Here is a 17,500-nt window from a genome sequence, read left to right as displayed (position 1 = left end):
CATCCACTGAAGCAGACGGCTGATCTCCAAGGGAGGCTGGGAGTCTAGATGCCGTGATGGTCCTGTACTTGTACTTTTCTAGTCTTCTGACCACTCAAAGCGCTTTAACACTTCATGACATCATTCACCCATTCACACCCTGATGGGAGGAGCCACCATGCAGGAGCCACATCAGTACCATCAACCATTCTCCGTAGGTTCAGGTACGGGAGACATTCAGGCCTTGCTCAAGGACACATCCACATGGGTTAGCGGCGCCGGGGATCAAACCGCCGGTCCTCTGATTGAAAGACGATCCTGCTCACCACTGAACCACAGTCACCCTGGAAGGCAGTGCCACAAAGCCCACATCAGCACCCCAGGGAGTCATGCGTAGCTCCGGTGGCCAGATCACTGCCACACGAGCCGCCATCTTCAGACTCAGTCAAGTCAACAGGTGGCCTGTGATCTCCTGCGCGGTAGAAGGTTAGAGACTGTTCATATTCACAAGAGTGTCGTCATATTCACAAGGGTGAGGTCATATTCACAAGGGTGAGGTCATATTCACAAGATTATCATCATATTCACAAGGGTGTGATTATATTCACGAGGGTGTCATATTCACAAGGGTGAGGTCATATTCACAAGAGTGTCGTCATATTCAGAAGGGTGAGGTCATATTCACAAGGGTGAGGTCATATTCACAAGATTATCATCATATTAACAAGGGTGTGATTATATTCACGAGGGTGTCATATTCACAAGGGTGAGGTCATATTCACAAGATTATCATCATATTCACAAGGGTGTGATTATATTCACGAGGGTGTCATATTCACAAGGGTGAGGTCATATTCACAAGAGTGTCGTCATATTCAGAAGGGTGAGGTCATATTCACAAGGGTGAGGTCAAAGTCCTCAGCGACCTAAAGTCCACACAAACCAACTCAAGAGGCGTAGACGTTGTGGCAGTCTGGCCTCAGAGACCTGCTGAACACGCGGCGTCGACAGCACATCAGGCCACACCTCTCTCGTCCTGCCGGTCGGCCCTTTGCTTCATCAGAGCGTTGGTGTTTGAACCTGTGACCTGCTCCTCACCTTGAGGAACCTTTTCTTTCAGTGCAGGAACAACACGCTGGAGGGTCTCTCTTTGTAACGGCGTCTCTGGAGACGCCATACAGAACAGCATTCATGGTCAGGTTCCTTTTGCTGTAAAGCGATCAAACTGCAGTAAAGCGATCAAACTGCCATAAAGTCATCAAACTGCAGTGAAGCAATCAAACTGCCTTAAAGCGATCAAACTGCCGTAAAGCGATCAAACTGCCGTAAAGCGATCAAACTGCCGTAAAGCGATCAAACTGCCGTAAAGCGATCAAACTGCCGTAAAGCGATCAAACTGCAGTAAAGCGATCAAACTGCCGTAAAGCGATCAAACTGAACAGAGTTTAGTAGCAGTTTGAAGACGTTCAATTTCATGTGAATAGGTCTAGAATGCCTGTAATTAAACTTGTAATTAATAGTTCTTCACCACTCAGAGAAAACAAATAAAATCTCACACACAAAAAACCAAGCTTCATACTGGTCATTTATTAGAAAAGACACTATGAATTAATTGAAAAAGAATAATCAAAAAGTGCGATGTATGAGACCGGAGGTGACGTTCAGACTCTCACGCCTTCAGGCCGATGCCCCGCCTCAGTGTTTCAGCAGCTCATGCATGTAGACGGCGTTCATGCGGTACGCTGCCATCCAGCTGTGGGCGGCGCTGTAGTAGCTCTGCTGCCCTCGCTCTTGGAAAGGAGTCACCGAGGCGTAGTAATCGTTCCAGGCTCTGTAGCTCGCTCTCCAGTAAGCCTCAGCGCTCTCCTCCTCTTCCTCCTCTTCCTCCCTAACCTTCCTCTGCTCTGAAGACTTCTCCGTCATCTTTCTGGATCCACGACCGCTCGGCTCATTGCCGGGCCTCGGCTCGCGTCTCTCTGGTGGAGGAGGCGGAGCTCTCCCTCGTGACGCGCAGGACGTCCGGCGGCACATGTCAGGCGCAGGAGGCGCAAAAGCTTTGGAGCCGGCGGCGTCCGCCTGTGGTTCGGGCGCGGCGGCCGTTTGTCCGTAGTCGACGCCTCCGGTCCGACTCGATTCTCCCTCGTCATCCGTTTGAGAGTTTGAAGAACCGGGAACCTCCCTGCGAGGAGAAGACTCAGCTTCCCAGCGTCCTCCCTTGAGTGTTAAACATTCACCTCCGTCGTGGTCGTGGAGCATGAAGGACTCTCGGTGCCGGCCGCTCGGGTCGCCGTCCTCGCCGCCGCGGAACTCCCTGATGACCTCCACCGATCTGCCCGGCCCCGCGGTGATGAAGCCGCGGAAGTCCCGCTCAGCCTCCTCGAAGGCCACGAAGCTCGCCGCGCGGCTCTTGAACGAGCAGAGGGGCGGGATCTTTGGCAGCGCGTCCTGCAGGTCTTTGCGAGTCGCCGCCGCCGGAGGACGAGGAGGCGGCAGAGCGTCCTCGGCGGGAGCCGCCGGTCTCTGCTCCGGCCCGGCCGTCGGGACGGTCTCCTCCGGCGACCTTTGACCGCCGGGCGCCGTCGGCCGATCCGCGTCACGCTGCTGCTTCTTCTTCGTCCGGGAGGAGAGCTGGCGTGAAGACGCCGTGGTGCAGACGTCCCAGTCACACGGCTCGTCCATCAGGCCCGGCTCGATGGCGGCTACAGAGGACGGGAGGGGGGGGGCACAGTCAACTCAAAGAAGGCCTTTGTTTTCAAACCAGGGGAAAACATACATTGGTGGGCGGGACTCACACGGCAACGTGGACAAACTCACGCCGCACTTCTGAGCGATGGCCATCATCTTGTTCTCCTCCTCGCCATGGCAACAGTAGGTCACCGCCAGCCCCTGAGTGCCTGCAAACGAACCGCTGATGAGAAGCCACTCGAAAGGAAAGGAAGGGTTGAAGGAGAGAGAGTGAGAGAGTGTGTCCGAGTGTGAGTGTTCAGGGATGGCCAGTACACACAATCGGAGATAATCTGAATTAAAAGCTGGTGATTAGAGAAAACACTAAACGTTAAAGTTGTAAATTTAAAAAAAAAAAAAAAATCAAAAGGTGCTCAGGGACTAACCAAAAGGTGCTCATGGACTAACCAAAAGGTGCTCATGGACTAACCAAAAGGTGTTCAGGACTAACCAAAAGGTGTTCATGGACTAACCAAAAGGTGCTCATGGACTAACCAAAAGGTGCTCAGGGACTAACCAAAAGGTGTTCATGGACTAACCAAAAGGTGTTCATGGACTAACCAAAAGGTGTTCATGGACTAACCAAAAGGTGTTCAGGACTAACCAAAAGGTGTTCATGGACTAACCAAAAGGTGTTCATGGACTAACCAAAAGGTGTTCAGGACTAACCAAAAGGTGTTCAGGACTAACCAAAAGGTGCTCATGGACTAACCAAAAGGTGTTATGGACTAACCAAAAGGTGTTCATGGACTAACCAAAAGGTGTTCATGGACTAACCAAAAGGTGTTCAGGACTAACCAAAAGGTGTTCAGGACTAACCAAAAGGTGTTCATGGACTAACCAAAAGGTGTTCAGGACTAACCAAAAGGTGTTCAGGACTAACCAAAAGGTGTTCAGGACTAACCAAAAGGTGTTCATGACTAACCAAAAGGTGTTCAGGACTAACCAAAGGTGTTCAGGACTAACCAAAAGGTGTTCATGGACTAACCAAAAGGTGTTCAGGACTAACCAAAAGGTGTTCAGGACTAACCAAAAGGTGTTCAGGACTAACCAAAAGGTGTTCAGGACTAACCAAAAGGTGTTCAGGACTAACCAAAAGGTGTTCAGGACTAACCAAAAGGTGTTCATGACTAACCAAAAGGTGTTCAGGACTAACCAAAGGTGTTCAGGACTAACCAAAAGGTGTTCATGGACTAACCAAAAGGTGTTCAGGACTAACCAGAAGGGGTTCATGGACTAACCAAAAGGTGTTCATGGACTAACCAAAAGGTGTTCATGGACTAACCAAAAGGTGTTCATGGACTAACCAAAAGGTGTTCAGGACTAACCAGAAGGGGTTCATGGACTAACCAAAAGGTGTTCATGGACTAACCAAAAGGTGTTCAGGACTAACCAAAGCGCCCGGCGCGACCGATCCGGTGCATGTAGGTCTCCCAGTCCTGCGGCACGTCCAGGTTTATCACCAAGTTCACTTTCTCTGCATCGATACCTCTGGAGGTCTGACAGGAACGGAAAGACGACACCATCAAAGAACAGAAGACGAGTGTGTGAGTGAGTGAGAGTGCGAGTGTCTCACCAGGTCGGTGGAGATGAGCACCCTGCACTGGTATTGCTTCAGCTTGGACATGGCCTCCAGCCTCTGGTCCTGACTCAGACCGCCTGCACACAGTCTCATTCAGATCAGATCAAAAACACTAAACTAGAAAGTATTCACAACATTGCTTCAAGATTCTTTGCTCTGCTCACTTGTTTTGCTGCCAATACTAATTGAAAGATCACTTTGTTATTTGACAACAGCTGATCTACAAGGATCCAGAATATGAATTTGTACCACGGTCCAAAAGATAAAGGCCCTGTGTTCCTGAAGCTACATGAATAAAATTAATCATTACTATCACTCATTACGTTTTCACACACATTCAGCATCTGCATATGAGTTTACGTTAGCTATAAAAACATCAACAACCCTGTGGTATTCCACAGATATCAGGGAACTGACAGGTGTAACTGAACTCTGCTGAACCTCATCAAGAGAGGCTCCGCGTCTAAAGGCGTTGCTGAAGTCCACGTGAGAGACACCACGGCTGCAATACAGCATCACCTCGCTGCTAACCAACAGCGCCGTCTTTACGCATGGGGAGCTCCCTGGAGGTGGTTGGGACGGCACCGGCCTCAGCAAGGCACCGGCCTCAGCAAGGCATCGGCCTCAGCAAGGCACCGGCCTCAGCAAGGCACCGGCCTCAGCAAGGCACCGGCCTCAGCAAGGCACCGGCCTCAGCAAGGCACCGGCCTCAGCAAGGCACCGGCCTCAGCAAGGCACCGGCCTCAGCAAGGCACCGGCCTCAGCAAGGCACCGGCCTCAGCAAGGCACCGGCCTCAGCAAGGCACCGGCCTCAGCAAGGCACCGGCCTCAGCAAGGCATCGGCCTCAGCAAGGCATCGGCCTCAGCAAGGCATTGGGTTCACGGAGTGTTGCAGCGTGACACCGATCCTCCTGCGCCATGCGGACACACATCAGAATGCCACCACACGGGACGAGGTCCACCAGGTCCACCGTGGATTTCGTGCCATGGCTGAGATCCCCGGTGATTGGTGTCGTGGATGGCACACACACAGTTAAGAACGCGTCTGGGAAACACTCGTATCTTAGCTCCTTCTTAGCCGAACCTTCTTAAGTCCTTAAGAACGATTGAATCTGGGAATCGCAGCCAAAGTCATTTAACCACAAAAACTACTAAATGTTGTACTTCTGCTTTGTTTATAGTGTTTTTATTCTTCATAAAAACACAAATCAAATATGTTATACTCGTTCTTGGTCTAAAGTAAATGTAACAAAGAGTTCAGAGCTTTTAGGAAGTTAAACATAATTCATCTTAATATCTATTTTATATTTGTGGAAACATCTCGATTTATTCTGGTTCATCACCAACACTACATTTTACTAGATTACACCTGAACGCATCGTGACAACGGAAACATCAACCACGAACATTCCCACAAAAACACAACGGTCACCTGAGATGCAAGCAGCCGGTAGACCTTTGGAGGACAGGACGTCTGCCAGGTGCTGAGCCCTGTGGGAGCAAAGCACAGCGACCCATCAAGCGAGGCCGAAGACCACCGCCACGGCCTCAGGGGACACGGAACCTTAGATGGACCTGGTGTGGAAAACCTTAGATGGACCTGGTGTGGAAAACCTTAGATGGACCTGGTGTGGAAAACCTTAGATGGACCTGGTGTGGAGAACCTTAGATGGACCTGGTGTGGAAAACCTTAGATGGACCTGGTGTGGAAAACCTTAGATGGACCTGGTGTGGAAAACCTTAGATGGACCTGGTGTGGAGAACCTTAGATGGACCTGGTGTGGAGAACCTTAGATGGACCTGGTGTGGAGAACCTTAGATGGACCTGGTGTGGAGAACCTTAGATGGACCTGGTGTGGAAAACCTTAGATGGACCTGGTGTGGAAAACCTTAGATGGACCTGGTGTGGAAAACCCGGACCTGGTGTGGAGAACCTTAGATGGACCTGGTGTGGAAAACCTTAGATGGACCTGGTGTGGAGAACCTTAGATGGACCTGGTGTGGAAAACCTTAGATGGACCTGGTGTGGAAAACCTTAGATGGACCTGGTGTGGAGAACCTTAGATGGACCTGGTGTGGAGAACCTTAGATGGACCTGGTGTGGAAAACCTTAGATGGACCTGGTGTGGAAAACCTTAGATGGACCTGGTGTGGAAAACCCGGACCTGGTGTGGAGAACCTTAGATGGACCTGGTGTGGAAAACCTTAGATGGACCTGGTGTGGAAAACCCGGACCTGGTGTGGAGAACCTTAGATGGACCTGGTGTGGAAAACCTTAGATGGACCTGGTGTGGAAAACCTTAGATGGACCTGGTGTGGAAAACCTTAGATGGACCTGGTGTGGCGAACCTTAGATGGACCTGGTGTGGAAAACCTTAGATGGACCTGGTGTGGAAAACCTTAGATGGACCTGGTGTGGAAAACCTTAGATGGACCTGGTGTGGAGAACCTTAGATGGACCTGGTGTGGAGAACCTTAGATGGACCTGGTGTGGAGAACCTTAGATGGACCTGGTGTGGAGAACCTTAGATGGACCTGGTGTGGAGAACCTTAGATGGACCTGGTGTGGAGAACCTTAGATGGACCTGGTGTGGAAAACCTTAGATGGACCTGGTGTGGAAAACTTTAGATGTACCTGGTGTGGAGGTTGGAGAACTTTAGATGTACCTGGTGTGGAAGTTGGAGAACTTTAGATGTACCTGGTGTGGAGGTCGGGGAACTTTAGATGTACCTGGTGTGGAAGTTGGGGAACTTTAGATGTACCTGGTGTGGAGGTTGGAGAACCTTAGATGTACCTGGTGTGGAGGTTGGAGAACACCAGAGCCTGGTTGAATGGGATTTTACTGAAAAGCTCCAACAAGTGCTGCACTTTCTCCTGGAAGATCTTGTGAGGCACAGGATGAGACTGCACCAGCTTGTAGTACTGCTTCAGACCTGCAGGGGGGACACCACACGGACTCCTCAGATGCCTTCACTGCACAGCTCAAACATATTCAGTTTACTTTTGAGTCAAGAAACTAGAAAATACTCACATTGAAAAAGCTGAATATTTTACTTTGAAAATTACTTTTCGATTAAAAAAGGTAAGGTTGGTAATCTTCACTTGTTCCATGTTCTCTGAGTCAGAACCGTTGAGTCTGCTTCTATGAGCGATGACTAACCCTTTATGTTCCATGTTCTCTGGGACAGAACCGTTGAGTCTGCTTCTATGAGCAATGACTAACCCTTTATGTTCCATGTTCTCTGGGACAGAACCGTTGAGTCTGCTTCTATGAGCAATGACTAACCCTTTATGTTCCATGTTCTCTGGGAGAGAACCGTTGAGTCTGCTTCTATGAGCGATGACTAACCCTTTATGTTCCATGTTCTCTGGGACAGAACCGTTGAGTCTGCTTCTATGAGCAATGACTAACCCTTTATGTTCCATGTTCTCTGGGAGAGAACCGTTGAGTCTGCTTCTATGAGCGATGACTAACCCTTTATGTTCCATGTTCTCTGGGACAGAACCGTTGAGTCTGCTTCTATGAGCAATGACTAACCCTTTATGTTCCATGTTCTCTGGGAGAGAACCGTTGAGTCTGCTTCTATGAGCGATGACTAACCCTTTATGTTCCATGTTCTCTGGGACAGAACCGTTGAGTCTGCTTCTATGAGCGATGACTAACCCTTTAACCCTGTGTGGCCAGTGACAGCAGCAGGTAACAGCTCACCTTTGAGGCCCATGTCGCTGGGATTGAGTCGGACGAAAGTGGGCTCTCGCATGTAGCGGGTGAGGTGCTGAGCAAGGGATTCTGGGTAGGTGGCAGACAGAGCGAGCATCTGTTTGTTCACTGGCAGAGAGGAGAAGATCCAGCTGGGGAGACAAGCGGAGAAGTTGAATCTTTGCGTAGGAGGAGGTCTGGGCCCAGTGCAGCAGCGCCGCTCACTTGATCTGGTCCTGGAAGCTTCCCTCCTCCAGCAGCTTGTCGGCCTCGTCCAGAACCAGCAGCCGGACGCCGGCGGTGGACAATGCGCCCAGCTCGATCAGCTGCTTGATGCGGCCTGCGGCGCCGCGAGAAGAGCACAAACACGGTGAGGTTCACACACTCTGACCAATGGATACCCAGGTCCAGAACCAGATTCCCAGGTCCAGAAACCAGATTCCCAGGTCCGGAAACCAGATTCCCAGGACTAGAAACCAGATTCCCAGGACTAGAAACCAGATTCCCAGGAATAGAAACCAGATTCCCAGGTCTAGAAACCAGATTCCCAGGTCTAGAAACCAGATTCCCAGGTCTAGAAACCAGATTCCCAGGTCTAGAAACCAGATTCCCAGGTCTAGAAACCAGATTCCCAGGTCTAGAAACCAGATTCCCAAAACTAGAAACCAGATTCCCAAAACTAGAAACCAGATTCCCAAAACTAGAAACCAGATTCCCAAGTCTAGAAACCAGATTACTAAAACTAGAAACCAGATTTCCAAAACTAGAAACCAGATTCCCAGGACGAGGAAACCAGATTCCCAGGACGAGGAAACCAGATTCCCAGGACTAGAAAATCAGATTCCCAGGACTAGAAACCAGGTTCCCAAACCAGATTCCCAGGACGAGAAAACCAGATTCCCAGGACTAGAAACCAGATTCCCAAGACTAGAAACCAGATTCCCAGGACTAGAAACCAGATTCCCAGGACTAGAAACCAGATTCCCAGGACTAGAAACCAGATTCCCAGGAATAGAAACCAGATTCCCAGGAATAGAAATCAGATTCCTATGACTAGAAACCAGATTTCTATGACTAGAAACCAAATTCCCAGGACTAGAAAACCAGATTCCCAGGACTAGAAAACCAGATTCCCAGGACTAGAAAACCAGATTCCCAGGACTAGAAAACCAGATTCCCAGGACTAGAAAACCAGATTCCCAGGACTAGAAAACTAGATTCCCAGGACGAGGAAACCAGGTTCCCAGGACGAGGAAACCAGATTCCCAGGACGAGGAAACCAGATTCCCAGGACGAGGAAACCAGATTCCCAGGACTAGAAACCAGATTCCCTGGACTAGAAACCAGATTCCCTGGACGGGGAAACTAGATTCCCTGGACGGGGAAACCAGATTGCCAGGACGAGGAAACCAGATTGCCAGGACGAGGAAACCAGATTCCCAGGACTGGTTCTGAGCGTTTTTCTTTTAAAGAGCATTTGAATTAGTTAAAACTCAGCGTAATGAACACATGGATACAACACACTGTCATGACTTTTACAACACTGCTGGGACCATCTTAACATTCCATGACTGTTCCAGGTTTTCCATGAGCGCATGAACCCAGTAAGAACCCGGTGAAAACCCGGTAAGAACGAAGTAACCTACCAGGAGAGCCCACCGCCACGTGGCACTTCTTCAGGCTGGTCTTGTCTTGGCTCACCGGCCGGCCGCCGATGAACACGCTGCACTGCAGACCCTCCATGGCACAGCCGATCGCCATCAGCACCGAGTGGATCTGCACCGCGATCTCACGCGTGGGAGCCAAGACCAGAACCTGCAGGAGGACGCGAGGAGGGAAGCAGGGAGGGAGCGAGGAGGGAGCAAGAAGGATGCAAGGAGAGAGCAAGGACAGAGCAGGGAGGGAGCGAGGAGAGCGCGAGGAGGTAGAGAGGAGGGAGCGAGGAGGGACCGAGGAGGTAGAGAGGAGGGAGCGAGGACACAGCAGGGAGGGAGCGAGGAGAGCGCGAGGAGGATGAGAGAGGAGGGAGCGAGGAGGGAGCAAGGAGACGAGGTGACAGGTCAACACTTCCATTTGATGGAGCAGATTAAGGAGGACCAGCTGATGGGATTGCAGTCGGTTTATCAATAATTTTCATTTACGCTCTTGGGATTGAGCATCTTAAACCAGATTAAGACCCTGAAACCAAAGAGATTACTTTTTGAGACCACTTGCTAAATAAAAGTGTAGATGTAAGTGTTTATTTCAGTGTTTATTTCAGTGCATGTGGTCGTGACTCCTCACCTGAGTTGCAGGATTCTCCAGAACCAGCGAGTCCAGAGCGACGGTGCAGAACACGCACGTCTTCCCCGTGCCGGACTTAGCCTGCACGATCAAGTCTGACACGAGAGAGGCCATGTGGGGTCAATGTGGGGGTCAATGTTTAATTTACATTTGGCAGCTTTAAACATAAAGTGCACGTTTGGCAGCTTTAAACATAATAAAAGTGCACGTTTGGGAGCTTTAAACAGTAAAAAAGTGCACGTTTGGCAGCTTTAAACAGTAAAAAGTGCACGTTTGGCAGCTTTAAACATAATAAAAAGTGCACGTTTGTCAGCTTTAGACAGTAAAACGTGCCCGCTGGTCCTCCGCGGGCACACGCCTCGTGAACGCACCCAGCCCGCAGCGGCCCAGCGGGATCGCCTTCAGCTGGATCGGGGAAGGCTTCCGGAAGCCCGCGGAGGCGAGTCCGTCCAGAACGGGCCGCGAGAGCAGCAGCGCGCGGAAGTCCACTCCCTCCGGGAGAAGCACGTCGTCGGTCCGCTCGCGCGCCTCTATGTCGTGGGCAGCCTTCTTCACGGAGGCGGCCATGTTGGTTACCGGCCGGGGATCAAACTCTGCGGCTTTAACGCGCGCTGGCGCGGCGGCCGCAGTTCCTGTCGCGCCCCCTCTGGTGGCCGGGAGGGGAACTGCGCTGAAAACGACTAACGAAATGACTATGAACGATTAATTAGAACAATTTGAGGTTCCTTGTTTTTCTCCTTCATGCTTTAATACCTTTTCACATGTTATAATACTAATAATAATAATGTGATGAATGTAGAATACATGTGCACATTGTCATTGTTGCACGTGGCTGAATGTTCCTCGTGTTTGTTCTTCATGCTGATTAAAATGTATCTTGTGACCTTTATTCGTCCTCTATCAGAGACACAAGAACTCCAGTGGAGTTTCTGCTGCACGAACCAATGAGGTGCTCACTAGAACCTGTTGGTTTCTTTGGCTTGTCCTTGCGAGGGAACCCTTTGGGTTTCTGGAACCAAAACCTTTTATTTTGGTTCTACTGGGAACCCTTTCAGAGGGTTTATCAAGAATCCAACCATCTCTGAAGGTTTCTACCTAGAACCTTGTATGAGAGGTTCTGCAGAGAACCATTTCATGGTGTAATGGTTCTACGCAGAACCTGCTCTGAAGATTATATCAGATTCATCGAGAGTCCTTTAATATCCTGTGGGCTTCATCTGGAATCTACACGGGGGGTTCTACAAAGAACCTGTTTACATGTCGAGGCTCTCATCTAGAACCCACCCCATGTGGTTGAACCAAGGTACCTTGTATATCTCAATGGTTTTATCTAGAACCCTAAAGGGCCCGGGCCCACAACAATCCTGGTTCTCAATCAGTTTTGTGGGTGCTGGGTCTGGAGTGGAGGCGTTCCCTTTCAGCTCCTTTCGACAACCCTCGAAGGACTCTCTCTTCCACAAAGAAGGGTTCTTTAGATGAAAATAGTTCTGGGTAGAACCGGTTTGGAACCTTTATTTGTCTTGTACACTCCTGATGTCACTATTTTTTCCTAAGCCTGTTTTGACCCCTGACCCTTCACAAAGGAACATGTGTTAGTTCGGCTGACATATGTCATCTAATCTCACATGAGTAATTCATCAATCTGACATTTACGTGATAATCCTGCGTCTATTCCCGGATTCATTACTCAGGAGCAGCTGTAAACCCGGCAATCATGGGAAGTGCAGTCTTACAGGATATCAGCCTGAGTTATTGTCCTCACAATCCAGATCCACGGATTTGGTTTTTCAATAATTACATTTGAGGGAGCCTCCCCTCCCGTTGTTGGGCTTATTAAGGAAGGCGTCCTCTCCCTCTCGTCTCTGCGGAGCAGCATCAGCACAGAACAGAGGTGATCATGATGTTATTTGGGTTTCTATTTTCATCCCGCACTTGTTCTTGTTTTAGTGTAAATCCGGAGCGTTAGTCCTGTTTTATATTATTTTGTTTTATATTTTATATGTTTTATGTTTTATATTATATAGGTCATTGAATCTCAACGGGGCCGACCAGCTTAAATAAAGGCCAATAAATAATAAATAAATCATTTGGCAAAACGGTCGTTTTCAGTAGGTTGTGAGGTCGCAGATGAAGCGCTGACTCTTTCTTTTTCACAGCGAAGCTTGCGATCAGGATGACGCACCTCGCTCTGCACGATGGGAACTCCTCCGCCAGCGCAGAGCTGCTGTCTCGGACCGGCTACACCGCGCTGGCCGTCCTCATGGGCGTGTTCTCCGTGGCCGGGATCCTCCTCAACGTCCTGGTGGTCGTGGTGACGGTGAGACACAGACAGCTGAGGCAGCCGCTCAGCTACGCCCTGGTGAACCTGGCCGTGTGTGACCTGGGCTGTGCCGTGTTCGGAGGTCTGCCCACCACGGTCACCAGCGCCATGGGCTACTTCAGCCTGGGGCGCGTGGGCTGCGTGCTGGAGGGCTTCGCCGTCTCCTTTTTCGGTGAGCTAACTTGTTTTTTGTTGGTCAAGGGTGCTCAGGGGATTTATTTGTGAAAGTAGCAATGCAGTTGTGTAAAAATACTTAAAAATCCAAATATGGTAAGTCAGTTCACTGGTTGCAAAAACAACAACATGGCGATGGCCGTAATCAAAGATGGCGACAGTGAAATCGTGGAACTTGAGGCTTCAAAACGTCAGTCCTCAGACGGGTCGCCTCCCCTTGACTACGTCCACTTCTTACACGCGGTCGATGGGCGATAACGGTAACGTGAGTTTAATCACGGGATGCGTTCCACAAAATAATAATAATATAACGTATTCTCCACATTTTCCTTCTGTTGCTCAGGTATATCAAGTCTGTGTACTATCGGAGTCATTTCTGTTGAGCGCTACATGGTGGTGTGCTATCCGATGGGGGCCGTCCTGTTCCAGACCAGGTACCGAGGCCGGCGCGTCCCATCACTGCAACCCTCTGGTTGCTCCTCCGGTGCGTGACGCTGCTTCTGCGTTGCCCTCAGACACGCCGTGGCGGGGGTCGTGCTGTCCTGGTTCTGGTCCTTCGTGTGGAACACGCCGCCTCTGTTCGGTTGGGGAAGCTACGATCTGGAGGGCGTGAAGACCTCCTGCGCCCCGAACTGGTACAGCCGGGACGCGGGGAACATGTCGTACATCATCATGTACTTCTTCCTGTGTTTCGCCTTGCCCTTCTCCGTCATCATGGTGTCCTACTCGCGGCTCCTGTGGACTCTTCGCCAGGCATGTGGTTACGCTCCAAGAGAAGATTACCAGGAGCGTTTGCCGATCCCAGCTTCACCATAAAGTCTCTCTTTCTTTATTTTCGGTGCGCTAAGGTGACCAAGCTGCAGGTTTCTGAGGGCGGCAGCACAAACCGTGTGGAGGTGCAGGTGGCGCGCATGGTCGTGGTGATGGTCTTGGCCTTCCTGGTGACCTGGCTGCCGTATGCTGTCATGGCCCTCGCCGTGATCGTGGACTCCAGTTTATATATCGACCCCCTCATCGCCACCATACCGGTTTACTTGGCTAAGAGCAGCACCGTATACAACCCTATCATTTACATCTTCATGAACAGACAGGTAACCCTCGCCCCTAGCCCCCATCACACACACACACACACACACACACACACACACACACACACACACACACACACACACACACACACACACACACATATACATATATATATATATATGTTGTCTCAGCCTAAGTGTGACTTTTTCACGACCTGCCTTGACTCTTTGGTTTGTTCACACACAGACAAAAGGAGGCGGTTCTGATCACTTTGTTGTTAACCGCGTGCCGCATGTTTCAGTTTCGGGGCTATGCGGTTCCCACCGTCCTGTGTGGATGGAACCCGTGGGCGTCAGATCCACACACGTCCGAGGACGAAACCACGGTGGCCTCAATAATGAAGACCCAGAAAGTCTCACCTAAAGGATCTTTACATGAATAGAAATGGACATGAACCCTCATGGTCTCACTCCCGACCAGACAACCCTTTCTGCTCTGGACGGTAAGAAGAATGAGAATAAAAGGACAAAACGGACTTATAAATGAAGGATGCTGGACAAGTATGTGTAGTTTCATTAAACACCCAACATTAAAGCAGCTGTAAAAATGAAGGGAACATTATCGTCATGACTCATGTTTTTCTTTTCCTGCTTTACCTCCTTGTCTCTGCTGATGGTGTTTCATGACAACACGAAGAGACGTGTCAAATACAGATGTGAAGCTTTAAAGAAGGATTAAAATACACATTTAAATAGACTTCTAGACAACCAGAGGAGTCGCCCCCAGGTGGTCAGGAGAGAGAATGCATGTTTTGCATTGGCTTCACTCGTTCCAGTCTCTTGCAGTATTCAAAGCCACATTTTCAAATCAGTACCCATATTTTTGAGACATCCCACCATCTTCTTTGGTTATCCATGAGGAGGAAGCAGGGGAAATGTTTTCTCTCGTGTAGAATCACCTGAAACATTTCCGTTAGCTTACGATGAGGAGTTTCTACAGCAACCCAGAGCGGACAAACCAAACGCCGTAGAAGTTCCAGTTGGTTGCAATCTGCAAGAAGACATTTAAATAAGAGTTTGGCTGCAAAATGCAGAATCCTGTCATGGTGAACGATAGAACACGTAAATGAGGCGAATGAGGAATGTTGTATTAGTTTTATTCGGTGTTCACATCCATTTGCTTCTTAAAGGTCTGCGCTCCTACTCTGTCACCTTTATGGCTTTCATTGATACAAAATAATCAGTGTGTTATACTCATTTACAGCATAATACTTCAGTCCAGCCTTTTGGATCCAGCATGTTAAAACAACAAAGAGGGAAAAACAACAACCTGTCATCAGTTTCTTCAAGTCTCACATTTTGATCATTCAGATTCTCCTTCTGTTTAGAAACACAATCAAACTCATCCTATCACCCGGGCTTTTTTATTTGATTGATTAAAGAAATATTGCTATGACTTTCATTCAGGAAAAGCAAAAAAATAAAAAGCCAAAGTGTGAATAGCTGTATCAAACCTGTACACGTTGTATATACAGCGAGGCCTCGTCTATGTACATGCTACATGCTACATACGGTCACACGAGGACCAGGAACCTCCAGGCTACACTCAGTCCACGCCGTCATGGCCACTGATTGCTTTGTCAAACGGTTGTGTGCTTGAACACCTGGTGTTTGTCCTCGTCTTTCAATATCAGCAGGAAACAGTGTGTGTTGAGTGCTTTAATGTAGTGTGTTTTATACTCAGCGATGTTCACGCCCCTGTTTTAGTTACTACTGTACGATTCACCGGGAAGTCTGATTGGTCCACACACTCTGGTCCCGGTGCTGGCAGCACATGCTATTGTTGCTGAATACTTACTTGTCATTGCCTTCATCTTGTTTAAGGAACAAATTGTTTTTAGTGGTCGCAGCTCCCGAGAGACAGATAGCTAGCTAGTTAGCTTGTCTTTCTCCGGATAGGTGGGACATGAGGTAAAGAGACCGTTTAATGCTGTTCGGCTCAATTTCTGTAAACAGAATAGCAGTACAGCATGGTAGAATTAGCAATCTAGCTAACTAGATAGCTAGCTAATCTCCAGTGCTGCAGTTTGGTTTATTTGATGTAACCAGTGTAGCATTAAAGAAAGCAAGACGACTAGCCAGATATCTGCTAGTTAGCGTATCTTCCATAGCCCCAGTGCTGCCACTGGCCATCAGCCCACTCTATATTTGAAACCTGTGTAGCATGAAAGCATGGTGGAATTAGCAAGCTAGACAACTAGCTAGTTGTTCGCTAGTTATGGAGGAACCATGCTTCATACTACACTGGTCACAGGAAGTGAGGGGAACATTGTTGTCTCCCGTCTGGTGTTAGCGATGTACTTTCCTACTGTGACAAGAGTGTGCGGATGAGGCGTTTCTGAACTTGCTGCTCGTTTTAGTCGTGGCTAATACCTGCACTCAGCGAGTTGTCGTGGTTGGTTTAGTGTATATGGAAGTCAACCCGTTACAGCGGTCACAATGCAACGCTACATATAAAAGATGGCCGCCAGTCTGACCATCCTGCTACATGATTCAATGAAAATGTCCATTCTACTCTTTTATTTACTGTCTATGTCCCGACTGATTGCAGGTAAAAGGGATGTTTGGTGTGAACACAAACGTAATACAGTCACGTCTCATGCACAATCTAAACCCACTGGAGGTATTCCCTTTCCCAGCAGCAGCTATTTCACACACCAACTAAGTGTTTAATATACACTCATGCTGAAAGAAGATGACAAGCAAAGACAATGGTGAAGGTTGAACACAGATATAAAATAGCCAAATTAAGTGTGAAAGACACAGAAGGCTGACAGGTTCACGCTAAGAAATGACTCTTCCCCTTCACATAAAGTGTTTTTCAGGCCACGTCGGACATCCCCGCTCTACTGGGAGGCCGACGAGACCAGCATGTACCTCACAGCAAACCACAAAAACGACACCAGCAATAAGTCCTGAGCTCAAGGAATGTGCAACACGTCCCAGCCAGTTCGAGTGGGAACAGTAAAGACTGAGAACAGCATCCTGGAATTATCATTGCTTCAACAAGGAAAACCTACGGTCGTATATACAGATCCAAGAAAAATAAAGTAGAAGGTAGACGCGAGTGTCGACCGGGACATTAATGTTCTACTCGTGATCCAAAAGAGGTTAAAAAAAATCAGGTGAACGTTTTCAACATCAACACCTGCACGTCACACAACCAATCAACACAACTTCTGAGTCAAAGGCAAAAGAGGGAACGGTGGTCGAAGAATAAGGAGAGGGTTTGTCCACTTCCTGTATGTCTCGTCCTCACTTCCTGTACGTCTCGTCCTCACTTCCTGTACGTCTTGTGGACTGGAAGCGTCACCACCAGACAAATGGTGTGGACATGTTTGAACTGTACTGAAGTATAGTGTCCAAGTTCATTGGTGAAGGTACACTCTTAGAAATATAGGGTTCCAAAGGGGTTCTCCCTGAAGGGTTGAGGTGCTACCCAGAACCTGTTGCTTTAGAAGAACCGTTATTTTTGAAGAAAGGGTTAAACATCAACCCCTACTCTCTATGAAGGGAACTGCCCCTTGACAACTTCACTTCCTGTGTGTGTTGTCCTGGTGTTGAAAATATAAATAACTCTGAATTACAAGTCTGTTTGTTCGGTTCGTTTCAATGCCAGGGTTCTTTGTGACACCAAGGGTTCCATTAA

The 17,500-nt window shown here is 48.9% G+C and overlaps 3 protein-coding genes across 7 annotated transcripts in view; 1 reads left to right on the top strand and 2 right to left on the bottom strand.

The window, feature by feature from the left end:
* Positions 1-1,566: 1,566 nt before the first annotated feature.
* On the bottom strand, positions 1,567-10,836 carry ddx20 (DEAD (Asp-Glu-Ala-Asp) box polypeptide 20). The gene is made up of 11 exons (XM_068598336.1): positions 10,641-10,836; positions 10,270-10,364; positions 9,633-9,801; positions 8,212-8,326; positions 7,996-8,138; positions 7,081-7,219; positions 5,718-5,776; positions 4,280-4,362; positions 4,097-4,202; positions 2,772-2,873; positions 1,567-2,678 (listed from the first exon to the last, which is right to left on the bottom strand). The coding sequence occupies exons 1-11, from the start codon at positions 10,834-10,836 to the stop codon at positions 1,675-1,677; spliced, it is 2,211 nt and encodes a 736-aa protein (XP_068454437.1). The 3' UTR covers positions 1,567-1,674.
* Positions 10,837-12,514: 1,678 nt separating this feature from the next.
* LOC137800969 (parapinopsin-like) lies at positions 12,515-14,234 on the top strand. Its single transcript, XM_068598347.1, has 5 exons — positions 12,515-12,761; positions 13,107-13,197; positions 13,279-13,516; positions 13,612-13,854; positions 14,094-14,234. The coding sequence occupies exons 1-5, from the start codon at positions 12,530-12,532 to the stop codon at positions 14,232-14,234; spliced, it is 945 nt and encodes a 314-aa protein (XP_068454448.1). The 5' UTR covers positions 12,515-12,529.
* A 697-nt stretch (positions 14,235-14,931) lies between these two features.
* Positions 14,932-17,500, bottom strand: part of LOC137800964 (cyclin-dependent kinase 17-like) — a 49,655-nt gene continuing 47,086 nt past the window's right edge. For all 5 annotated transcript variants that reach the window (XM_068598337.1, XM_068598338.1, XM_068598339.1 and 2 more), the window contains one exon: positions 14,932-17,500. This exon is cut by the window's right edge and continues 1,516 nt beyond it. The gene's annotated coding sequence lies outside the window, so the exon portion shown is untranslated.

This window comes from Clinocottus analis, unplaced genomic scaffold, assembly GCF_023055335.1.
Source record: "Clinocottus analis isolate CAN_PGR_092001 unplaced genomic scaffold, fCliAna1.0.p SCAF_4, whole genome shotgun sequence".
Classification (NCBI taxonomy): domain Eukaryota; kingdom Metazoa; phylum Chordata; class Actinopteri; order Perciformes; family Cottidae; genus Clinocottus; species Clinocottus analis.
This window is presented reverse-complemented; position numbering and strand designations above follow the sequence as displayed.